General features: G+C 57.4%; 1 protein-coding gene across 1 annotated transcript; it reads left to right on the top strand.

Moving 5' to 3' along the window:
- The first annotated feature begins 793 nt into the window (after positions 1 to 793).
- SFTPB (surfactant protein B) lies at positions 794 to 12,545 on the top strand. Its single transcript, XM_077805944.1, has 11 exons — positions 794 to 893; positions 3,005 to 3,138; positions 3,867 to 3,938; positions 4,038 to 4,163; positions 5,002 to 5,130; positions 8,486 to 8,575; positions 10,343 to 10,526; positions 11,163 to 11,323; positions 11,784 to 11,864; positions 12,114 to 12,221; positions 12,510 to 12,545. The coding sequence occupies exons 1-11, from the start codon at positions 794 to 796 to the stop codon at positions 12,543 to 12,545; spliced, it is 1,221 nt and encodes a 406-aa protein (XP_077662070.1).
- Positions 12,546 to 16,518: the final 3,973 nt, after the last annotated feature.

Genomic DNA, 16,518 nt, shown 5'->3' with positions numbered 1-16,518 from the left:
CGGGACAATCGAGGGGCCTGGCAGCCAGGGCCCGGGGGGGAAGGTAGAATGGGGCCGTGGGGCTGGGGCAGGCTGCATACGGAGCTGGTGGGGATTCGTACCTGCCAAACAGTGACCTCATTTCACTCCCCGCCCCTGCAAACAGCCCCCAATCCTCAGCAAAGGGGCAAACATGCGACTCCCCTGGCCCAGCCTGGTGGTGAATGGGCCACTCCCAGGCTGTTTGCTCAGCTGGGCCAGCCTCCGAGTGGTGTGGGGCTGGATCCTGATCTAGGGCTGGGGGTCTGGCCCTGCTCGGTCTAACCCCCACTCCCGGTCCAAAACGCCCCAACCTCCCTGGGGTCTTGTGCAGCCCGGGGCTCTGACACAGGGAGCCCCATGCCAAGTGCCCCCCATGTGCCCTCGGACAGGCACAAGGCGCGGGGGCTGGGTCACACACCCCACATTTGGGGGGATTCCAGGCCTGAGCTCAGCCACAGACTGAGCCCTGAGCATTTTGGCCAGGTCACATGGGGGTCAAGCCCCCATCGGCTCACCGCAGACAGAAAGCTGAGTCAGACTGCAAACGGCACCTTACAGGGCTCCTACCAAGGGGCAGGCAGAGACGGGGAGCCAGGGCTGGGATAGCAGGAGCTGCAGATCGGGAGTGTGGGGCACCAGGGCTGGAGCCCAGCCAAATACTTTTGCCTCTGAGCCACTCACTTTGCTGAGTTTAATCCAAGCCCCACCCCTGCTCCTCCAGGGTGATCCTGGCCACAGCCCCATTGGCCGGGCCGGGCCCCCCTTGCCCAGCATGGCTATAAATGGGGCGCGGGATGCGGGTGCTCGAATGCTTGAGCTCAGCATGCCCGGGTCCCAGCTCCTTCTGCTCGCCCTGCTCTGCGGAGGTTCAGGTAGGGACAGCCACGGGGACTGGGCTGCCCCCCTCCACCCCTGCACCAGGGTGGGGCATCGGCCCCACGGATCCAGCCAGGAGGGTGCATGGCCCTGGGCTGGGAGGGGAGCGATGGAGACATGAAGGGAGCCCCTGATGGAGGCATCTGCGAGGCGGGGGGACCTCTCACAAGGCAAGGGCTGGGGGCTGAGATGTGAGAGCCGTGGGGAGTGGGGTGTAGGGAACCCAGCCCAGCCCCTGGGGGAGTGATGAGATGGGACCTCATGGACCTTCCTGCCCCAGGCTGGGGGAGATGGGACAGGGACAGTTCTGTCAGCTCTGCCCTCCAGGCCTGGATCTCCTCCCCAGCGCATGGGGCGGAGGCAGGAGAGGTCCTTCCACAGAGTCCTTCACTCCCCACAATGGGCCAGAGCTGCTCCTTGGACCCGGGGCAAACCCCTGCGTCACCGCCGCATGTGCAGGGCCAGGGTGCCACTGGGACACCGTGGGACTTCAGTGGAAACATAGAGCCTGGAGGGGCAGGTGCAGCCCAGCCATGGGAGAGCTCACAGTGTAAGAGTCCAGGGGACAGGACTCGGACTCCTGGGTTCTCTCCTCAGCCCTCAGAGGGGAGTAGGGTCTAATGATTTGAGCAGGGGGGCTGGGAGACAGGACTCCTGGGTTCTATCCCAGCTGTGCTGCTCACTCTGTGTAACTTCCCTTTCCCGTGCTGTACCTCAGTTTCCCCATCTGTAAAAGGGGCTAATGCTGCTGGCCCACCCTGGGTAAGTGCTTTGCGATCCTGAGATGCAGAAACCTCTAGAAGGCTGATCTGGCTGTGGGGAGAGAAACCTCTGACTGCCAGACCTGGTCACCTGGTTTTGACAGAGTCTTTCAATGACTTCCCGCAGCCCAGTTGCCATTCTGTGGCTGGCGTCGGCTTTGCGGGTGTGGACCGGCCAGCTCAGCCACATTGGAGCATCCCCTTTGGAAACATGTCCCGTCTTTGACGCTGTTGTGGGGGTGGGGAATTCGGCAGAGGCTGGTGGAAGATGCAGAGCCAGAGAACACTGCCAGCTGGGGCAGATCACCACCCCGCATGCCCTGGCTGTTTGGACTGGGTCTCCGCCGGGGCCTTTCGTCAGGAGCTCAGGCAGTTCTGGGGATCCAAGCTCATGCTTCAGGGCACAGGGGTCAGGAAGGGATTCTTAGCGCTGTGCCCAACGACGAGGTGCATTATTGGGGTTTCTCCTCCCCCAATGTATCCAGCATTGGCTGCTGCTGGGCTGGAAGAGCAATTGGGCAGATCCAGTGGTGACGCCCCTGGGCCTGGTGACTGGTGTCCTGGAGGGAGGAGGGGGCTAGGAATGGAGGGGCAGGGGATGGGTTGTGGTCCCGCCCAGCTCCCCCTCCGAACACCCAAAACACAGGGAGGGGGAACAAAGGGCTGACGGCACATCCTGCGTGGGCAGCCCCACACCCCATGTGGGGAGTCCATGTCTGGGCTACACAGGGGCAGGGGACCCTCCCCAGGGCAACTCAGTGGGGTGGGTCCCTCTTGGCGCCGGTGTGTGAGCAAATGGGGCAGGAGGGGTCTGAGAATTTCTGATGCCCTGTCCCAGAGCCCAGAGGGTCAGATCGAGCCCCCAGCCGGCAGATGGACAGGTCCCCCGGATCCAGTGTTGTTCTGTACTGGATCTGATAACATGCTCATCACCGCTGGGTTGGGAGGGACGGAGAGAGGGACAGATGGATGGATGGAGAGAAGGAGGGCGGGATGAACAGAGGGACAGATGGAGGGATGGAGAGATGGATGGATGGAGGGAGGGATGGAGGGATGGGGAGATAGAGAGAGGGATGAGGGGAGGGATGGGATGGAGGGAGGGAGGGACATACGGAGGGACAGACAAAAGGTTGGAGGAGGGGAGACGGAGGAATGGGGGGATGGATGGAGGGACGGAGGAATGGGGGGACAGATGGAGGGATGGAGGGACGAGGATGGAGGGACGGGGGGACGGAGGGGGCGTTGGAGAGAGGACGGCTGCCCCAGCACGGAGGCTGTCTGTCCCTGGTGCCGACCAGGCCCCAGCTGCGTGTCACTAACCGGGCCTTGGCCTCTCTTGCTCCTAGCCCTGGCCGGGAGGCTGCTGGCCCAGCAGGGCTGTGCCGAGGGCCCGACGTTCTGGTGCCGGAGCCTGGCGACGGCCGTGCAGTGCGGTGCAGTGCAGAGCTGTGCCCGGGCCGGGTGGAACCAGGCTGCTAAGGCAGGTCCCGTCCATGCCCCGCAAGCTGCCACGGTCGGGCTGTGTGAGATGCTGGGGCGGAGGGAGACAGGCCCCCAGCAGCACCCCCAGGCCCTGGGCTCCGGGCACCAGCCAGCGACCCTGCAGCTCCCCTGTGCTGAGCATTGGCTGGTACTCCCCAGGCCCCAGATGGGATGACCGCCCGGGGAGTGGGGCAGCCAGGGCTGCTCTCTGGCCCCGCGAGGGCCAGTCCCTTCCAGTCGGGGGGCAGCGGCTCAGGCAGAGGTGTGTGCCATCAGACCCACAGGTCCCGGGTTCGGGGCCAGCGGGGGGGCCTGGCTAGGGGCAGTCAGCCTGTCCCCGAGCCCCAGAGGGCTTGGCCCCAGCCCCATCCAGGGAGCCCTCGGGAGGCCAGCAGGGAGAGAGCTGGGTGGGGCCAGAACCGCGGGTCCCAGGAAGGGGGGTGGCCACAGCTGGCCCTTGGTTTCGGGGGGCTGCAGCTGAGCAGCACTGGGGTCCCCGCAGGAGCCATGGCTATGGGCTTGGTGGGAGCCATGAGGCAGGGTCCAGGGGGCTGGTGGCTCAGCCATGAGGCAGGGGCGCTGGGGGGGTGCCCTGGGCACGCTGGTCCCAGGCCATGCCCTGCTGACGGGTGTGGGGTGAGCCAGAGGAGCAGCTGGGGCCCTACAGAGGGGCCCTGACCCCAGCCCCCTCAGACTCAGCCCCTGACGTGGTCTCTCCCCCACCAGGAGGACATGTGCGCGGACTGCGGGCAAATTATCACCATCCTGACTCGCATGGCCAAGGATTCAGCCTTCAAGGTACCATGGGGGGCCAGGGCTAGTTTCTGCTAGGCCTGGGGGGTGGGGGCTGGCCACAGCCCAGGCTCTGTCCCACTCACATCCTCCTTCCCCCCACAGGACAGCATCCAGAAGTACCTGACCCATGAGTGCACCCTGCTGCCCCTGAGCATCCTGGTGCCACACTGCCAGAAGGTGGTGGACACATACTTCACCCTCTTCATCACCTGCCTGGAGGGGCAGATCGTAAGTGGGACCCACTTGGCCCCTTCCCCAGGGTGGGGGAGGGTCCCTATTGCCACCAGACTTTCAGCACCGAGCCAATCAGATAATGGGGGGGCCCTGCTGCCCTCGCATGATGGCACCATGCCAGGAAATAAAGCCACCCCCAAGGGCTAGCAGCCCAAGGGAGCACTAGCCACACAGTTGGGACATGGGCTGGTGGGGAAACTGAGGCACAGAGCGAGGAGGATTTACCCGGGGTCCCAGTGAGTCCGGGTCAGAGGCTAGGACTAGAACCCAGGAGTCCCAGCCCTGTCTGCTCTACCCCACTCGACCTCACTCCCCAGCCAAGGCCAGTCCTGCTGCCCGATCCCTTGCTGGACCCAGCAGGCACCAGAGACTGCCCTGGACTCACTGGCAGATGCTGTGCCAAGGGGATGGTAACCCAACCCACTGAGCCCCAGTCTTGCTCTGCCGGTGGCCGTGGGCACAAGGGCTGGGCAGCGCTGGCTGGTCACCCCACCTCATGATGGGCTGGGGTCACTCTGTCGTGCAGGGTCTCTCCTCCTGCTAGTCCTGCCTGGCAGACAGGAGAGCAGCACTGGGGCAGATCGGATCAGAACCGGGGCGCAGCCGAACTGGGCAGGTCCGGCAGGGGGCGCAGGCAGAGACACCCCACAGCCCCCTGCACCACGGGGATCCGCCCCTCCAGAGGAATTCCCGGCCCCAGGGGCCAGGGCAGTGCCAGAACGCAGGGGGCTCCCCATTGCATCACTTGTGGATCCCAAGGCACAAAACCACGTCCCCCTCCACTCCCGCCTCCGCTCCCCCACATGTCACTGACCACTGCTCTGCCCCTCAGAAACCCGCCTCCATCTGCGGCAAGCTGGGCCTGTGTCCCACGGACCCGTCGCAGGACAAGAGCTCGGACAAGTGTGTTCTCCAGCTGCTGCAAGGTCTCCACCTGGACCTTCCAGATGGTCAGACCCAGGTACAGGCACCTCCACCCCGGCTGGGCCCGATCCTGCTGCCATGTGGGGTCCCGCTACCTACTTTAGCAGGGCTGATGTGCTGAATTCTGGGGGCAGCTCCCCCCACACAGAGGGCCAGCGCCAGGCCTAGGTGCCCATACGTCCCCCCCTCACCCTGGGTGTCGCATGACACCACACAGACTGACACCAAGCCCATCCCTGCATCATGGAATCGGGCTCCTGTATCCCAGCTTCCCTGACAACCCCCGATGACTGACAAGGAAACCCTCCCGGCGCAGTCTGGCTGCCTGAGCCTGCTTAGAGCCTGAGCCCATCACTCTGAGGGACAGCAGGGAAGCTACCTAGCCTTGAGCTCATAGAGCTGGGTCCTTTAGGTCAACCAGAGGCTTGGGCAATTAGATTCTCAGGTTCAATGCCTGCCCTGGGGCATGTAACAGAGGTCCCGGGGAGCCACACTGAAGTTATTCACTTAGGGTAAACTGCAAAGAATGGGGCAGACAATCCCCAAAGCTGGTGGATATTCCAAAACTTAGATTTACCCAGCCAGCCCAAACCAGCTTCTGTAGCACCTCCCTGGTCACCCAGAAGCCAACACACAGTTCCCTCAAAGCCACCCAGCCTCAGGCCTCCACCCAGACACCCAAGTCAAAGCTGATGAGGGTTACGGGAAATCTTATTCATTATATAAGAAAGTTCTACCAATCCCAAAGGATCGGACACATCACCTCCCAGTTAATGAATATTCCAGATCTTACCCAAATACATGCTACAGTCAGTTCTTATTAACTAAACTAAAATTTATTAAGAGATTGTTGGTTAAAAGATCAATACGCATACAGACATGAGTACAGTTCTGAGATCAGATTCATAGCAGAGATGGTGAGCTTTGTAGTTCCAAAATGTTCTTTCAGAATTAGTCCATAGGTTATAGTCCAATGTCCATATTCAGGGTGATCCAGGCGGGATTGGAGAGCTCAGTCTTATGACTTAAACTGCCCCTGCATGAAGCATCAAGCAGATCTGAGATAAAAAGAATCAGGACCCTAGGGTCTTTATACAGTTCCAGGCCTTCTCTTGACAGCTCGGAGTCCCTAGGCGAACAATAGACAATCATGGAGACTTTGAAGTAGACCTATTTCCTAAGCATCACTGGTAATTAGCTACATGGATTAACATAAGGCAATTTATCCATTAGGCAGTTTGTCACTATAGCTATTGATTCAGAGATCAAAAGGGAATATTAACATTTAGATGAATCTTGGGTGAAATAATGTCATTGTCTATATGTCTCTATAAAGTTTGTGATAGACAGGGACTGTCTGTTTACATGACTAACATTTAACAAGATATGAGTACTCTCATACAATTAGTATCACCTCTAATTCTTTAACAATATAGGTTTGCATTTCAAAGTTCTGGCCTATCTAACATGGAATGGCCCTAATTACCATTCACATACTTTTCGAACATGTCTCTAAAGTTTGAATTTGGGTCATTTATCCTGCAGGATGCTTAACCCTTTCTGGCCATGCATCACACCCTCAACGTGAGATTTGTGTAGACGGAAGTATTTGGAGCTCCTGGGTACACCTTAAGGACCTCCCAATATTGATATGAGCTGTGTTTATATTGAATTCTTTGTAAGGCCAATGTGCATCCTTTGGCCCAAGTTGACAATTTAGTCCATACTCTGTCAAACACTCTAGTGATTTCAGGGTTGAGCCTATGTGTTAACATAGACATCAATGACAGGTTTCAGAGTAACAGCCGTGTTAGTCTGTATTCGCAAAAAGAAAAGGAGTACTTGTGGCACCTTAGAGACTAACCAATTTATTTGAGCATGAGCTTTCGTGAGCTACAGCTCACTTTATCGATGAAGTGAGCTGTAGCTCACGAAAGCTGATGCTCAAATAAATTGGTTAGTCTCTAAGGTGCCACAAGTACTCCTTTTCTTTTTATAGACATCAATGTTTTTCAGAGAGCACTGACTTTGACATTTAGCCACGAAGGCGGTGAGTTGTTGTACCTCAGTTTCCCTTTTTGCACAGCAGTCCAAGCTTGTAATGGTTTTTCTGCTGTGGAAAGTTTTAGGATTGTACATAGGCGTTAGCTGTGAAACCTCAGCATTATTAGGCTTTCTAATACAAAGTGCGTTCTTATTGACTCAAACAGCATACTCATAAGGGTTTCGATTACATAGTGTGTTTTCATGTACCACTCTTAACACGTTTGAGGATTTTTTCCATAAGTCATGTTTTTGGCATCAGCTGTGAACTAGTTACAAGAGTTAACATTAGCATGAATATTAACATCAAATCTATCTCAAGTGTACAATCACAGTCATTTTTGTCATGCCAAGCCTTTTGTTTAGCTAAATCATTCTTTAGGTCAGCATGTTCAATATCCCTTTTGAACCTTTGTAGATTTTCCTTTACCTCAGGGTTTTTCTTAACATAGACACTTAGTTTAACCACGTCCTCGGGGCTTCGGTATTTTAGAGATGAGTGAGGCAAGTCTGTAAGGGCACTTTGCCTTTCAAGGGTCAGCTTGCCTTCCTTCTTTTCCCTTTGTAGACGGTTGAAATTTGAGCTTTCTGGTATACCTTAGTCTATGGGCTCGCCAGCTATGCTCTTATTGCCAGCCACTGTGAGCAACTTTGTTCCTCCCTTGTCAGCTAGGTAATTTGCATGGACAATGTGCCTTATAGAGACACAACCATTTTCTATCATTATGTCCAAACTACAGTTCTCCTGCTTTTAAGCTACCAATTTCTGCATCCACAAGGCATCAGATGCATTAGAGCTTACTAAGAAATCACCTGATGTGTCCAAAGTGTCTATGGGTCTATTCACAAGGTTGCTCTGCTGTGTAAAGCCAGGAATCCAGCCCTCCTTTTGACCTGAGACACAAACTGTTCACTTCCAATATCAATTAATGAAGCCTCCTTTAAGCTATCTACACTGGATTTTTCCAAAGCAAAGTCATCTTCATTTCAAAGAATCATAGAATCATAGACTATCAGGGCTGGAAGGGACCTCAGGAGGTCATCTAGTCCAACCCCCTGCTCAAAGCAGGACCAATCCCCAACTAAATCATCCCAGCCAGGGCTTTGTCAAGCCTGACCTTAAAAACCTCTAAGGAAGGAGATTCCACCACCTCCCTAGGTAACGCATTCCAGTGTTTCACCACCCTCCTAGTAAAAAAGTTTTTCCTAATATCCAACCTAAACCTTCCCCTTTGCAACTTGAGACCATTACTCCTTGTTCTGTCATCTGCCACCACTGAGAACAGTCTAGATGCCAGCCCCACTCTCTGCCCCGGCTGCTGGAGCTGACCCTGTTCTCTTTTCCCAAGGGAGGCCCCAGCAAGGACCTGCCATTCCCGCTTCCGCTGTGCTGGATGTGCCGCTCCTTCGTCGGCCGGATAGAGTCCACCATCCCCAAGGTGCTGTGCCCACCATTTGCGCCCCCGGGGCATCACGGGAGAGACCCCAAAGCTGGCCACCAGCTCCAGTCCTGCCCAGGATGGCAGCAAACGGGAGGCTGTGAAATGAGCTAGGCAGGTCTCAGTCCGTCCGGCAGTGGATGGTACAGGTGCTGGCAGCCCAGAGGGAGATGCCCAGGGCTGAGCTCCCAGGGCAGGGCGTGGGGGACACTCGCTCTGCCATGTGGGAAATGCCTGAGGAAACTAAAGTGCATTTTAGCTCTGAAAAAACGACTCGGGGAGCAGCCCTGCTCGCTCCACGGCTCCTCTGGGTCCCCTGCATCCCAACACAGGCCCGGGAGAGCTGGACCCTCCCCGTGCTGGGCAAGAGGTGCCATTGGTCACCTTCAGAGATGGGGCTGCCCCCAGGGCAGAACCGAGAGTGACTGGAATTCGGAGCCTGGCTTGGCTGGCTGAGCCAAGGGGGAGCATGAGGGGCTGGCAACGGGCAATGCCAGTTCGTTAGGGCAGTGGGGGTGTCCGCATGGGGACAATAACCCTAGGCGTCCTTGAACTGGAGAGGAGGGAGCAGGAATCAGGACCTGAGGGAGTTCAGCCTTTGTTTTGCTCCCAAATTGGGACAAAAAATCAAAGTGTTTCTATGGGAAAATCTCCAAACGTGTTTCGTTTGGAGTCGGTTCAACACTGACACCAAACTGTGTCTTCCCAGGGTGCCATGGTGCCTCATGTCCCCTGCCCACGCTCTCCCCTAGGGGCTGGACTCACTAGCCAAACTACATCTCCCATGATGCACTACATGGCTTGGTTAGCCGGCACACCATTGTGCATCATGGGAGATGTAGTCCAAGTAGGGGAGAACTACAACTCCCATGAGGCACCACAGGCAGATGCAGTTTAACATCAAACTGACTCAAAACCAAACCCTTTGGTTGGAGTTTTTCATGAGGAAAATTTCAATTGTTTGCAGAAACGGCATTTTTGGTTGGAAACTAAATTCAGAAGAAAATTCCCAGTCAGCTTGAAGGACATTTTAGGCCCCCAGCCTGTGAGCCTGGAACTGCCAATGTCCTGTGGCAATTCCTGTGCAGCAGAGGTTCCGCTCTGCCCAGAAGAGCAATGCCCAGGGTAAATCTGAGCTATCAGCCCTCGTGCCCTGCTCATGGTTCATCTCAGCTGTTTACATGGTGCCAGGCATCCATGCTCGTGGCCTCTGGCACCACACTGCAGAGAAACACCTGTGCAGACTAAATTGCCTCCTGCAGTGGCAGCTGCAGCTGGCATCTGTGCCCAGTGGGCACAGGCCAGGGCAGTGGGGCAGACCACCCAGAGGGTGACATGGGTAGTCAAATAATGGCTTTTCTGTCCAAAAAGAAATGGAATTTTCCTGATTTTTTTCTATGAAAAACAACCATTTTCAGTAAAAAAAAATTTTGGGTAAAAATCTCTGGGTTTTGGTCAAAGTCCTTTGGCTTTTAAAAATGGAAACATTTGATCTAACCCTTGAAATTCGATATCAAAATCATTTTAACTTAAAAAAAAATTGGGGAGTTTTTTCATCCACAAAATGAAAAAAATGGCAGGATCTTTTGGGGAAAAACCTGGAATTTTCCAAAATGTCCAGCAAAAAAACAACAGGTCTACCCAGGGCCTTGCTGCAGCCACTCCTGCCACAGAAGCTGGCCTGGGGGGAAGGGGACATCACTAAGGGGGCAAGGGGTGAGAGAGTCGAGGGGGGGCACTGACTCAGGCCGTCTGCCCTTCCCCCAGGGGGCCATCGCCAAGTCCATGTCACAGCTCTGCCATCTCTTGCCGGGCACCATTGGTGGCACGTGCCAGGGCCTGATGGAGAAATACACCACCACTGTGCTGGACCTGATCCTGGACAAAGTGGGCCCACGGCTGATCTGTGGGATGCTCCTCATGTGCGCCACGGGGGAGAACTGCGGCCCGGGTGAGTCCTGGCCCTGCTCTGCTGCTCCTGGGCTTGGGGGTTGGAGCGTCTACACTGCATTTTAACCCTAGGTTAAGGATTTTCAGACCCGTGCTTGAACCTGGGGCTTTGGTATCCACACTGCAGTGCGCAGACCCACCAGCTTAACCCGAGCTCGGACCTGCCAGCCCTGCAGCGTCCCGGGATCTGGCCCTGGGTTAGCACAACTGCAGTGTAGACACAAGGAGGGTTAGGCTTGAGCCCAGGTTCAAGCTATGGGCTTACATTGCAGTGTAGACACGCTAGAGAGCAGGGTGTGCTGGCCCTTGAACGGCAATTCCCCGACCCAGTACTAGGCCATCATGGCTGCAGCCCAGAACTGAGGCATTCTGGGATTTGTAGCCTGAAACGATGCCGGGAGGTGGAGTCTGTGGCACCAAGGCATGCTGGGATGGGGGAAGGTTATAAATAAATTGTATTTTAATGCTGTCCTGGCCAGGCTGCCTTGGTCCTGGGCTGTGATGGCCCACGGGGGCAAGACCAGGGCACTGGGGGAGACGTTCCCTGCAGCTCGTGTGTGTTTCACACCTGCCCCTGGCTGCTGCCATGCTGCCCCAGCCTTTGTGTCTCTCACGTTGCTCCCTGTTGCCCCTGCAGAGCCGCCCCTGGTGCCGCTCCTTGCCCAGAGCACCGAGTGCCAGGCCTGCGTCACTGTCACGGGCCTGGCGAAGTCGACCGTGCAGGTGAACAGCACTGCGGCAGACGTGGAGGCAGCTCTGCTTGGGGCCTGCAGCGGTGCCCACCTGGGCTGGCAGGAGGTGGGTGCCAAGGCTGCTGGCGGTGATGCAGGAGGGATGAGGCCAAGGGGCATCGGGTGCCCTCCCCAACTGGCTCCTAGTTCCCAGCTCCTCCCCAATGTCCTGTTTCCATGGACATGGTGGTCACTGCCGGGGGACGTGACATGATGAGTGGGGATCCTGGCAGGCAGAGCGGGGCTGGAGGGTCTACACGAGGGGCTCTCTGGGAAGATGGGGTCCGTGCTGTGCTACTGTCTGAGCTCCCTGCCTGGCGGGGTCCCAAAGGCCTCGCCCTTGGGGCCATGAGGTCTGGCCCACGTGGCTCTCCCTGCAGGATCGAGACCCTCACAGGTGAAGCCAGCCGTGCCCCTGAGATCTGCAAGGAGGGCCCGGGGGGCAGGAGGGCATCAGTGGGGAGGGAGTTGGGGCTCCACAGACAGAAGACCAGGTGGAGATACTAACCCGCCTCCTCCCTCCCCAGTGCAAGAGCTTCATCGAGCAGCACCAGCCCCGGCTGCTGACCTTGCTGCCAAAGGCCTGGGACCCCCAGAGCATGTGCCAGGTAAGAGCCACCTTCTGGTGACGTGTCGTAGCCACAAACACCCCCATCCCCAGCCAGGGATCCAGGCCCCTTGCCCCAGCCAGATGGCACCGGGACCTGAAAGGAAAATCCTGGGAGACTATCTGAGCTACCGCGGCCCCCAGCCGGGCTCCCCTCCCCAGCTCCCTCCATCGCCACTCAGAGGCGAGCTGCCCCCGCCCTGCTCCCGAGGCTGACGGGCCTTGTGCTTTCTCTGCCACCTGCACACAGGAATTGGGCGCGTGCAAGGCTGGGACGGGCCCTGCTCCCGGAGCCGAGGGCTGCACGCAGGGACCAGCCTACTGGTGCTCCAGCCTGGAGGCTGCCAAGCAGTGCCAGGTGAGTACCGTGCCAGGGGAGGTGGAGACGGGCAAGGGCCCAGCAGATGCACACTCAGCTTTGCCTCCCCTCAATCCCCTAAGAGGCCCCTTTCCACCCCAGCTCCCCACCCTCCAGGCGGGCAGGGGACACAAGCCCTGCTCCAGGTCCATCGTGAGGCATGGGGGTCCCTTTCCCATCAGCACTGGGGCCCAGATTCCTCCTGCCTGGGCAGGTCACCCCAGCTGGAACATGAGCGGGAGGGGACCCTGTCTGGCTCTAACTTCTCCTCTCCCCGTTCCCTTCCAGGCTGTGCAGCACTGCCAGGCCCATGGCTGGGCATAGCCGGAGACACGCCAGGCTGCTGAGCCAACTCTCCCCTGCCTGCGCCCCCAGCCCAGCCAATCCCCCTCCTCCACCAAGGGCAGCCTCCACTTTCAGTCTCACCCCCTCGAGAGCGATTTCTTCCCCTCTGCCACCCCTCTCTCCGGCCAGCCTTGGCTACCTCCTCAGTGCTGCTGTCCCATGCCCATGCTCTGCCCCAGGGTGCGTGCACCAAGAGTGATGCCTGCGGCTCCAGGGCTGTTGGGTTAGGCCTTGGGCTGGCTCACAACAGCTTGGAGAGATCCCCAAGTGGCCTCCTTGCTGGGGAGACACCTGCCTTCGTAACTAGCCAGCTAGGGCCAGGGCGAGCAGCTGGGCTGAGCTGCGTCGCTGAGATTCCTGTGCAGAGCCGGAGCCAATGTCAGACCTCCAAGGCCCCTGGCTAGAATTGCCAGGCTAGGCCAGCCCCACCGGGCAGCTCCCTCACATGCCTATAAAGGGGGTCCAAGGCAGCGTTTGGCACGTGATACATCTCCCAGGCAGCCATGGCCTGAATCCCTGCTGAGATCCAGCTACGTGCTGAGACCCCATTTGCGAGCAACTTAGGCAGTCGCTGTGCAGGGCCCTGGTCCTGGGAGACCTGCAGCTGGCGCTAGGGCTGGACTGCACCGTAGACAGGGGTGGGAGAGGAGAAGTGGCCAAGCTCTGAATCTTGCCAAGCTTCTGTCCCTCCTGGGCCACCGCCGAGTGCTCCTCAGAAAGGGGGAGCTGCCCCACAGCCTGTCCACTTACAACTCCCACTGCCAGCAACACCAGCCCAACTGTGCCCTTAACATGCCCCCCCATGAGGGACACGGCTGCTGCAGGGAGGAGACGCCCCCCACCCCGGGGCTGGGCAGATCCCATCCTGCACTGGGAGCATGACACAGTATTTCATGCACCTGCAGGAAGCATATTCTAACCGCTCTGCTCCTGCACCCCTGGGCCAGCAAGGGGCCCGGGTGCGATGCAGCTGCCTCCTCCTCCCCTCCCTTCACAAAGGGAGCAGCCTCCGAGGGACGTGGCCCCTGCAAAACTTTGGCTCCAAGATTTTGAGGCATTACATCCATTGGCTGAGGCCGGGGGGGGAAGAGTTAAAACACAGCACACTCTATTCCTTGCCCCAGTGCCACTGAGAGCCCGCTGGCCACGGGGCACTGGGGCAGAAGGGAGCCGGGGGGGCTGCCTGCTGTACAAGAGAAGAGTCTCACGGCAGCAGAGTCTCAGCAAGAACCACACGCTGGCTTGGCTCCCACATCCGAAGACGCAAACTCCCCCCACTCCGAGCTTTGCTGTAGAGATAAACCCACAGCAGCCTCTGCACACCAACCGCACATGTGAAACGCCCCCAAGGTTCAGCTGCTTCAGAAACCCACCGCCGAGGGTCAGCCCCTCTGCTCCCCTGGCTTGGTGTAGTGGGTGAAGGCTCCAGCTTGCTGTATGGGGAAATGTGCCTGACAAATAAAGCTTTGGATTCACACTGGCTGGCCAGGGTGAGATTACAGCCCTTCACGTCCCCTCTTCACTCTCTATTACCCCACATTGATGATTGCTGGGGTTTGTTTGTTTGTTTTTTAACATCCTTCCCGTGCCAGTGTTGGCAGCCAAGGCCAATCCAGGCCCCTCCATTCCTCTCTGGCGTTGGCTGCTGCTTCCAGTGGCTCTGTGGGACCGAGCGCCACCAGCCTGCCCTCCTGCGAAGGGTTCAAAAGGTTTCTCTCGGCTGCCCTCTTTCCTCACGTGACTTGGCTCCCACATGACAACTTCCCATGGGAGTCCGAACAGGCCTCCATGGTGCCCTCTGCTCACGGCAGGCAGTTCGTCCGATCTCCTGGCTGGGGAAGATGCCATCCCCCCGAGGCACTTTTTCTCAAAAGTGTCTGGCCAACCTTTTAGTAGCTCTACAGCACTTGTGGCTGCTCATCTGCACTGAGCGTAAAGCTGAATTTCCATTCGACCCCCACAAACACAGGATGGTGAATACACCTCTTTTAGAGGCTCCCTGCACTGGCTGTAGGTTCATGGGCCCGGCTGTCGGTGACTGTAAACAACAGAGCAGGAAGCAGTTTCATGAAGATTGTACTTGGGAGGGGGTATGTGAAAAAAGGGACAATTTGCCAACCAGGCCCCCGGCTCAGGCTAGTCCTGCTGGTTTTCGCTGGTGCTGTTAGAGCTGCTGTAGCTTTATCAGCTGCTGTAACGCCCACGGTCAGAGCAGCAGAGTGTAAAACCTGCCAAGAACCAACCACGACAAAGAGCGGATGCTCCAAGCCGGGGGAGATGGTATTAGGGCAGGACAGATTTCAGTTACCTGTGCATTTCAAGGGGCAGATGGGGCACTTTTGAAAACCACCAGGCATCTATCTGCAGTTTTAGCTGCTCACACACTGTTAAAAATCCAGCTCTAAGATCCTAAATCCCTTGTGAAAGCAGGATATGGGTTCCTAAATCACCTAGTTTCTGACCCTTTGACACTAAGGTCCTAGGAGCTCCTTGCTGGGGGAAGATGTGCCAGCACAATGCAACATGTGAATTTAAACCAGTGCAGCATGCCGGGTGCTGCTCTTATTTCCATTTCAGAGAGGCTCATTGGGATTTAGCTCCAGGTGACTGGAGGAAGGGAAAGGAGCCGCTGTGATGCTGGAACAAGAGCAGCAACACTCAGGGGTTTGCACCCGTTTAACAGTGACTGAAGAGCCTCTCTAGACACAGACTTGCATCAGCTTAGTTCCAGCTGTGCCAGCCCCTGTGGACAGCCTGTAGCTTAGAGTCAAATCCTGGCTCTTATCGAGTGCTTTTCATCAAAGCACTTTAGAGAGGTCAGTGCCATCAACCCATTTTAAGGATGAGGGAACTGAGGCACAGACAGACAGTGACTTGCCCAAGGTCACTGTGCAGGCCAGCAGCAGAACCGGCACTCGAACCCAGGTCTCAAGTCCCAGCTCAATGCTCCATCCACTAGGCCACACTGCCTCTCAAAGCAAGTGCCCACAGTACCGTCTGAAACCAGTGTCAAACCACACCTTCGATTACACCGGAGCAGGAACAAGGCCTAAGAGGAGGATTATAGCACAACAGGGTGAAACCAAGAGGGTAGGGCAATTGCTGGCTTAAACACAGGAAGGACAGTTCTCACACTTACTGCCACCAAGCCCTGAATGTGTCCCATCATCCTCTGCCCACCCTTCCCATGCCCTGGGAACCCAGAGCCATACACAGGAAGCAGAGGCTGGGCAGGAAAGCAGGCCATTTACGCAGTGGCAGAGGGAAGGCAGCAGGCCTCAGGAGCAGCCTCCTGAGCGGATACGCTCCATACACGCACCACCCGCCGCAGGGCTCCTCCAGGGCCTGCCTCTGCAGAATCTCCAACATGCAGCAGCAAAAGGGTTACGTGCCTTTGTTTCCATACTGACACAAATAGCCCTGTCACCTCCCTGACTTGCTAAAGCCACAGTGACCAGCTTCCACCTGCTATCTCCCACCATCAGCAGCTGAGACTTTTCCATCAACAGGCTCGTGGGACCGCTTCAAAGAGACCATGGGACCGCTTCAAAGAGACCCCAGCGGTTTGGTTCCACTCTGACCCCCTCAGATGTGGTGGGCGAGCGCTCCTCCCCTTCTGAAGGGCGCCCCCACACCCGACCAGCACCTTCTCCAGGGGAGGCAGGGGCACAACAGGAAGAGGCCGAGAGCAGTTAGGGGAGCTACGCCCAGCCCCGCAAGGGTACTGGGGTGCCTGAGTCCCATCCATTTCAATAGGAGTTTGGTACCCAAATACCTTGGAGGGTCTGGCCCCTGCTGGCTCCCTAGGAAAGTGGGAGCTGGGAGCGGAGAGGGGCCCTCTCACGATCCTTAAGGGGAGACCCTGGATCCAGGGAAAGGAGTTGTGCCTCGTTTAGAAGAGGAGGGGGAGAGGATGCGCTTGGGCAGTTTGTAAAGGAGGCACTCGAACAGA

This window comes from Eretmochelys imbricata, chromosome 26 (assembly GCF_965152235.1).
Source record: "Eretmochelys imbricata isolate rEreImb1 chromosome 26, rEreImb1.hap1, whole genome shotgun sequence".
NCBI lineage: Eukaryota > Metazoa > Chordata > Testudines > Cheloniidae > Eretmochelys > Eretmochelys imbricata.
Note: the sequence above shows the minus strand (reverse complement) of the source record. Positions and strands in the feature narration are given on the sequence as shown.

Coding starts and splice junctions, on each gene's coding strand:
- SFTPB (XM_077805944.1), top strand. CDS start 794: ATGGCTATAAATGGGGCGCGGGATGCGGGTGCTCGAATGCTTGAGCTC. Junction 10,527..11,162: donor GGGGGAGAACTGCGGCCCGG/GTGAGTCCTGGC, acceptor TTGCCCCTGCAG/AGCCGCCCCTGGTGCCGCTC. Junction 11,324..11,783: donor CCCACCTGGGCTGGCAGGAG/GTGGGTGCCAAG, acceptor CTCCCTCCCCAG/TGCAAGAGCTTCATCGAGCA.